The 8,814-nt window shown below is 37.5% G+C and overlaps 1 protein-coding gene across 1 annotated transcript; it reads right to left on the bottom strand.

The window, feature by feature from the left end:
* Positions 1-353: 353 nt before the first annotated feature.
* On the bottom strand, positions 354-7,603 carry LOC147548338 (NADH dehydrogenase [ubiquinone] iron-sulfur protein 1, mitochondrial-like). Its single transcript, XM_086666218.1, has 6 exons — positions 7,098-7,603; positions 6,692-6,938; positions 4,462-4,756; positions 3,123-3,497; positions 957-1,901; positions 354-684 (listed from the first exon to the last, which is right to left on the bottom strand). Exons 1-5 carry the CDS (start codon positions 7,534-7,536, stop codon positions 999-1,001), a joined length of 2,259 nt encoding a protein of 752 aa, XP_086522344.1. The 5' UTR covers positions 7,537-7,603; the 3' UTR covers positions 354-684; positions 957-998.
* Between the last annotated feature and the right edge of the window lie 1,211 nt (positions 7,604-8,814).

Genomic DNA, 8,814 nt, shown 5'->3' with positions numbered 1-8,814 from the left:
GATATACCCTAGGGTTCACTAAAGAAGCGATAAAAAATAATTCTGAAGACGGTTGTTTTTTCATCCACGAGACTAATACACCTTTTAAACAGTCTTTTCCATTGAACAAGGATAAAGATAAAATACCACGAAACTTCCATCTTTACTTGGTCAAATTTTCACTCTTTTAAAGGTTCTTTTCCTAAATTCAACATGGTAAAAAAAAAATACAACCTAATTTTATTCGACTGTCTATTCTTATCACACTATAACTTCACCACCACCATCACACCCTCATTTGCAACATCAATACCATCTCACCACTAGTGCCCCTACCAGCAGCAGCACCACCACCAATACCATCACCATCACAATTTTCACCAAAACTATAAATAGATTAAACTTAAATGCCAAATTAAGTTTCCGGGCTTTCGGGATCATCATTATTTCACCAAATGAACTTTTCACAATATCTAATTCTAAACCCAATGCACTTTTAGTACGCGCGAAAGTATTCCTACTTTGCACTGCCAAACAACATGAGTACTCTTCCAAACAAGAATATCCACTCTTTCAACAGAAAAAAAAAAAAAAGAATATCCACACTACCACATGACGAAGTTTCCTAACTATTGACGATGACAATAAAAGGTTATATTTTTCGCTAGTACTGACATAAGCTTAACATTTCTCGGATGTGTGCATCTGCATATTATAAAAAACAACAGTCAAATAACCTCTGACTAGAAAATGTATGCTAGCGTTATTGACAACAAACAAGCACTTAACAAATTTGACCATAACTGTTTGCCTTCGATTCAAAATCACCAAAATAAATGGTGAACAGAATGGTTATTATTGGAACAAGATAATGACGGCTTCGTGTTTTAAGAAAAATCGTCTTAACTCAGCAGAAGAAATAAAAGAAAACAAGAGAAGACTAACAAGACTGCAAAAGGTTTTGATGAAATGCTTACAGATTATTGAGGGAGGGAGATGGCAATTTGGTCCAATAAGCTTTACTTATTTGACAAAGAAGCACTGCACTGTGCCATTATCTTTGATGCCCTAGTAATTGCATCAGTCATATAGAAATTTTCAACTGCTGATCCAAATGCAGACAAGCTCATTTGCTGCGAGAACTCTGGCTTCATTTCAGCTGTTGAAAAACTGGCTGGCTCTCTCTCATCCACTTGAACCAGATTTGGTGCCACGGTACTGATACGGGTCCGGACACCCTCAAGTGAGTCATATGGAAGTTTGATTCCTGAAACTTCTGATAGTGCCCTAATTATTTTCCAATCATCCCTAGCATCACCAACAGTGGGAACTGCTGGCAGTGTCTGCTGTGTGCAACCTTCAGTGTTTTCGTATGTCCCTTCTTTCTCGCTGAACGCTGAAGATGGCAATATTACATTTGCACGATATACACCTTTATCTCCGTGATGCCCTTGATAGACTACAAATGCATCATTTGGAAGCTTTTCCAAGTTCACATCATCAGCCCCCATTAGATAAACGAATTTTGCATTCTCAATGCTGTTAACAGATTCAGGTACCAGACCGAGATCAAGCGCTGCAGCTTGAGCAGCATTAAGAAGTAAGACATTAAGCCCATTCCAATCGGACCTTACAACTTTTCCGAGCTTTGAGATGGTCTCAATGGCAGATAATATCGAGTCTTTGTCGTTCCGTTCAAAGAGCCCTGCACCGAGAACAATGGCGGGATTTTTCGCAGATAAGATTGTAGAGCAAAAGGGATGGCGACCCTCCGCAATCTCAAGGAGGGTTTGAGCTCCTGAGCCAAGGTGTTGGTGATCATAGTTGAATTCAGTTGGGGGACCAATGTAGCCAACCTTTGCTTTGGTTGCTCGGACTGTCTTGCCAATTCTTGCATTCACCATTGGGGCTTCTACCCTTGGCTGTGTTTCATTAAGAAAAATAAATATATTAAGAAATTATTAAATCTGAAAATGAAATTTTTAATGGCAAAATGCATGCAAATCATTATGCCTTGTGGGTGTAGCTCTTCTGCAGAAAAAATTAATAAACTCTTTTCATGTTCTGAACTTAATAGCTAATTGTAGATGTAGCTGTCTTGCTGATACTTCTACAATTTATAAACAGATTAAAGAGAGAATATGGAACTTCATATGTTTTATACTATCTTACAAAGAGAAGTTACGTGTTGGTGTCAGATAGTTGCGAAAGGGTAGATATCTAATCATGTACATACTTGTGATCAGTCTACCTAAACAAGTATATGTTTATCTTTCAATTATAAATAGATCCACATAAAAAGTATCAGATGACAATCAGAAAAAACAGATAGTTATCACATGATGCAGATACATCTCGAGTGTGAGGGGTAAAAAGCAGTGTGATGGAATTTCAGTAACACTCAGTGATGTGAATACTCTCTATAAGAGAATTTTATTTTCATTGTGTCTATTTTGATTAGGATCTCCCTGTATTTTAGTCGCTGATTTTATCTTTGTCTTTTTATATATTTCTCATTTTAGTTCTTTTAGGATCTAGAAAGTTGCCTGGAGCCTTGGAGAAAATGAAAACCTTCTAGATGTATAGAGATCCCACGTGAACCAGTTGTATTCTTTTAAGATGTTATTTGTTTCTAGAGAGAGAAACCCTAATTTAATTTTTAACAAGTTTAATTCAATAAAAGTTATTTGAATTTCAGTTGCTCTATATTTGTATTCAATTTTCTCCTAAGAATTCTTTACCTCCGTTGAAACTTTAACCAACAAGTTCACATCACTCATTTACAGTCTAAGGAATGAGTTTCCTACTCTAATAACTGAAGAGCAGAAAATTGAAGTTTAATGAATGGAAACTTCAACCAACAAGTCTAACAAGACTGCAACTGAAATTCAAATGGTGAACAGAATGGCTATTATTGGAACAAGACTTGATTTCATATCCGACCTCCTAGGGCCTACCCAATGATGAAAGAGGTTTTCCGCAGAATACTGCTCAATTTGACCAAAATAGAGAAGTTGAGCAGTGCATATGCCATAACACAATGTAAAGACCGTAAATTTGAAAAATGAGGTAATAAACATATGTAGTACCGTCAACATAAATGAAAACAAAAGAGCAAATTAAGAGAGATTTCGGGTGTCTACCTGGGTACCAACCAAAAGGAAGACATCTGCCTTCTCAAGACCACTAATGTTGCTATTCATAAGGAATCCTGAACGAATATCAGCTTGAGGGTGAACACCATTTCCTTCACACCACACATTATTTGATCCCATTTTGTTCAAGAGATCTTTTAGTGCCATCATGGATTCTGCGTCAGATAGCTGACCTGCAATACCAACAATCTCTTCGGGTTTAACTTGATGGGCAACTTCAGCAACCACAGCAAGGGCATCACGCCAGCTAACAGACTTGAACCGTCCATCAGAGTCACGTATCATAGGATCATTTAACCTCTGCCTCTTCAGACCATCATAACAGAAACGTGTTTTGTCTGATATCCATTCCTCGTTAATGTCCTGCCATATCTCTGGATTCGTCATGACATGTTCAAGTTTAAAATAATAATAGTATCTATATAACACTATGTCTCAATGACTCAATAACGAGGCAGGTTAAGAAATATCCTAACTGATTATGTTATGATTCTTATGAACAAATAACTGTGCATGGCATCGAACTAAAAGAAGAAAAAATAGTCGTTCATTCTGTTAAAATAGTTCTCAATCATCCTAACAGTTAGTTAAGTACATACGTAGTACTAGTAGACATGAAACTAGATTGAAACGAAAGCAGAAAATTCAGCTCTTACATGTAAGTGAGCAACAGGTTTTTTTCATGCTTAAAATAATTTTTAACTATTTTTGCGATTTCAATTTGCAAACTAATTACGACACTACCCAATTATACTTTTCAGGAAGAATACATAACAATTTAGAGGTTTTAATGGTTATACAATATATGGACCAACTTGGTGATGATACTAGCAGCTAGGGGTTATTGTGCTAAAGTTTGGAGCTTCTGATGTGATTTACTGATGCATTAGCAAGGCAGCAATTTAGTCGGATACCGATATACAACAAACTACTTTAGTCTTCATCCCTCAAAGTGGTGAAAGTCATCTGAACTACAAATGCAAGACTGTCAGACGAATGTTTAGATCCAGTAATCAACCCTATGGAAATAAGGAATGTTTCAACCTAAATGTAGAGCAGAAAATTGAAAGATAAATGTTATTAAGAACTAGAATATAATTCTAAAGAGGAAGTGGTCACGAACACATCCTCTATCTGTCTTGCTGTTCAACAAAACTGTATTTCATGACACAATACAAATACACAAGCAACTAAGTATGCACATAAACAGTCATTTATATTAAAAAAGGGCGGAGTTTAGCAAGACACAGTCAAGATTAGGCATATCATTTTATCATAACCAAAAATGTTTGGTAAATTTTGATGAAGTAATGTTAGCAAAGTTAACCTCATTCAACCGTGGAGTGATTCGCATGACTTCTGGACCTCTACTGTCAATTTTGATGTTTGAACCAACTGCATCTGTGATATCAATAGTCTCAGTACTCTTTAACTCCCAGTTTCGAGCCTTGAAAGCAAAAGGTTTTGAAGTGAGAGCTCCTACAGGGCAGATATCTATCACATTTCCAGAAAGTTCACTTGTCATAAGTTTTTCTACGTAAGTTCCAATTTCTTCTCCACTGCCGCGACCTAACATGCCAAGATCCTGAACCCCAGCAACCTCAGTAGCAAACCTCACACACCTGTCGTGAAAATTCATGCCAAGAGTTTTAAAGAGTCATTTTAACCTAAAGAAAACTACATAAAGGTTTTGTACATATCAAAGCTTAGTATTAGTAAGTTATCCACTGAAGGAATTCCAACAAAACATCAAAGTTCAAGTCAATAATTTTAACCACTTCGTGCTCACTTGTCACCATTCAAGCACTTCTTCACTAGCTAGCGCCATATATGTGTATATGACAAATATATGTTAGCTAACTCTGATAATTTCACTATTTCAGTAACAATGTCAAGAGAAAATGATCGCGCTCAAGTGAACCTAATCTAGTTCTTGAAACGACCTTGTATGAGAGTTAAAAGTACCGTACTTAGTACAGAGAAGTGGGGTGATTCTAGGAAGGTGCATCTTCCTGTACATTGAATGCCAGGTCACTAAAACTGACTTTTTCAATAGGTAATACTAGTTTGTGGTTAACTGCTAGCATTCTAAGCTCGTGCAAGTTCACACCTAAGGATCATGTTCAATCCCCAACAATATATGTGTGGGTATGTATATAAATATTGCGAGAGGTAAGAGAAATATGATATCCAAACATTACGGAGTTTAAAAACCAATTGACGATTATTTAATGAGTGGAGTGGCCATAAGATCTTATATACTTGATAACCAGACTAACATTGTTCTATGTCGGACTAGTCTCTACAGCTTTCACATAGCGTTCGAGCAAACATGGTAATCATTATCCATCGAAGCTGCGGCCAAATACTTCGTCACCTATACACGGAGCCATGGCATTGACAACATGAAGCTACCTTCAATGAAAAATGGCCAGACGAATTCCCTATCTCCTTTAAAAGGTGTTGGGATATCATCAAAATTTACTTTATGGATGTTTTGAAAAAAATTGACTTTAAGGATATGGTTACTTGGTTAGTGAGTTTCTCGCTACAACCTTGATGGGTTCGAAGCTAATCAAACGTTCTTTGTGCACCTAAGAAGAAGAACGCAGAAGTGTTAGCGGACTTTCGACCGACCAGCCTGTTTCGTAGATCCCCACAAGCTAGTTATCAAGATGCTGGCAAATAGACTTTCCCAAGCTCTAGTGAGCCTGATATCTCCTTTCCAGGGGGCTTTCGTCGGGGCAGGCAGATTCTCGACGGAGTCCATATTGGTAACCAACTTATTGACTCGAGAAGAAAGGAAGGAAGACCCAGCCTCCAAATCAAAGAAGATTTAGAAAAATTTTACGACAGGGTAAGTTGGGATTTCTTGAATCAAATTATGGAGAAGATGAGTATTGGCAACAAATGGAGGTCTTGGATTTACGGATGCATATCATCAGCATCTTTCTCTGTTCTAATCAACGGAAACCCAGCCAGACCTTTTCAAAGTTCTAGGGGCATCATTCAAGGGATCCCTGTCTCCCATATTCTTCTCGTTGGTGGTAGAAGTACAAAGTTTTCGTATGAAGAAAGCGGAGGACAAGGAAGGGATCAAGCGCTTCAAAGCAAGGAAGGGTAAACCACCTGCAAGTCGCGAATGATACCTTGTTCGTCATGGAGGAAAATCCAAGACAGCCTAGGAAGCTAAAAGATATCTTGGTTTGGTATGAACTCGCCACAGGGCTTAAAGTCAATTACAACAAATCCTATTTCTATCAGGTATTGAATCAGCAGTCCAAATCAATGGTCTAGGCTGACATAATGAATATTGGGTGTAAGTTGGAGGTCTTTCCCACGACTTACTTAGGCCTACTGGGGGCTAAAACATAATCCTACACTGATTTTGTAAAGAACTGGGGGGCTATCATGATATAACATAGCCAGTATTTATCTTATAATTTTCCCTAATAAGTGTTAATTTGAAGTTCAAAAAACAAAAGAAAATTTAAGCACTTCGAGCTGAATAAAGCAATATATATAAACAAGAGGAAGGGGGTAATTGTGAATCAGACCTTGTGCACTGGATGCAACGAGTCATTACAGTCTTCACCAATGGACCTAAATTCTTATCAACAACAGATCTCTTCATTTCAGTGAAACGCCCACGATCTGATCCAAAGGCCATTGACTGATCCTGGAGATCACATTCACCACCCTGATCACAAATTGGACAATCCAAAGGATGATTCATCAACAAAAACTCCATAACCCCTTCTCTTGCTTTCTTTGCAATAGGTGTATCAGTCTTAATTTTCATCCCTAAAACAGTGAATTCGAATAAATCAAGTCGAATAACAATAGAGAACCACAAAATTAGATCAATGTCAACTATCAAGTACATTTTTTTTGTATGATTTCAACATAAAAAGGAGTTCTTTTGTCCCCTTTTTGTTTGAGTTTACCATTGTTGAATCTTACCTGGAAGAGCAGGCATAGCACAAGAAGCAACTGGCTTTGGGGATTTCTCGACTTCAACCAAACACATACGACAATTACCGGCAATGGAGAGTCGGCTATGATAACAGAATCGAGGAATATCAACTCCGGCGAGCTCGCAAGCCTGGAGGACAGTAAAACCTTTAGGGATTTTGACCGGATATCCATCAACAAAGACCTCGATCGCATCACTGGGATTGGGGAAATGAGCCCTAGCACCACCAACAGGTGACCTAGGTGGATGAATTTCAGGTGCTGGTTCCGATGCTACAGCTGCTGATGCTTCTGGTTTTTGAAGCTCTGGTTTGGTAATGATCCATCTTACGAAAGGATTTATAGGATTTCTTGATTCGAAAACCCTAGATGAACGACAAAGACCAGAAGTCCTTGAAGCTCGAAGAGCTAGCAACCCTAACCCCATTTTCTCTCTCTCTCTCTTCTTTCTCTTTACTATCAGAAATGAAAAGTTACGGAAGGGGATTCTCCCAGGGAAGGAGAAACTGATTGATAGTTGAGAAGAAACTTTTCACGGTTGTTTTCTCGTTATTTTGGGCATCGGAACCAGCACCTCAAAATTTTAAGGGCGTGCCCAGTATTTCAGAGGGTCCTCCTACCATGTTCACAGTAGTAAATTTTTCTAATTTTAACGAGTTAAAGTTAATCTTCCATGACGGTTTATACTAATTTTAAGATTTCTAACTTAAAAAGAATACCGAGCCAAGTATTAGCCAGCCTTGAATAGTTAAAGAAGGTTGAGGCTTTGGAGGATAAAGAAAACTGTCCGGAGAATAAATTCTCTCTACAAATTGGTTAACGAAGATTGACATTTTTATTTCTAATTTGTTCCTATAGGGCTTTTAATTTTGGGAGTTAAAAGAATTAAATTTTTTGAAGATCTCATAAAAGAATTTAGAAGGAACATTTATAAACTTAAACAAAATCTTTCTAGGATCTAAACCATAAACTCATTCCAAGTGTTTCTTCTTGTCTTCATTTCTTCTCCAAAGCTTTGTTCTTTTCTTATCACTAAACCCTAAAACATGGAAAACAAACCTAATATGTTTAGAAGTGATGAAAATATGTTTTAAGGCTCAAAATTAACTGACTTCTAGGGTTTAGATAGTGTTTATCTCACTTGGGGAGGACTAATGAATGAAAAAACTTGCTTTGGACTTCCCATAGAAGATTAATTAAGAGCTTCAAGATATTTTGGTTGATGATTTCTAGGGTTTAGAATGTTTTTTCCCTCTTTATCTCTCTAAATTTGTTTATGATTTTAGAGAACTAAGGGTACCAGGGGTTGGAGGGGGAAGATAAGTAAGAGAAGTGGTGAAGAAGGAAGAATGAAAAGTTTGGCTAGAAGTTATGGAGGAGATGAAACGAATGAGTTTTTCTCCAGAGAAGAAGAAAGAGAATGTGGAAGAAGAAAGAGAAGGTGGAAGAAGAAAGAGGGGGAAAACTTAATTTATTTTCCAGTATTCCCCCAAATATCCCTCGGAGATTTTATAAAGAAACATAGATTCCCCGGAGAAATTATTCTCCGGAGATTTTTCATTCCCCAAAGCCACGGTCTTAAAGAATTCAGTTGATTGACCTGTGTGGCACGTGCCAGATCTTCGAATACTCACGAGTAAGACCTGGCCTAAACCAATAGTGAAGTGGACCCGCAACAAGTCTGTCATATGAAATCTGACTTAAG

This window comes from Eschscholzia californica, unplaced genomic scaffold (genome assembly GCF_041429995.1).
Source record: "Eschscholzia californica isolate CP2 unplaced genomic scaffold, dmEscCali1.0.p SCAF_3, whole genome shotgun sequence".
Taxonomy (NCBI): Eukaryota; Viridiplantae; Streptophyta; class Magnoliopsida; order Ranunculales; family Papaveraceae; genus Eschscholzia; species Eschscholzia californica.
Note: the sequence above shows the minus strand (reverse complement) of the source record. Positions and strands in the feature narration are given on the sequence as shown.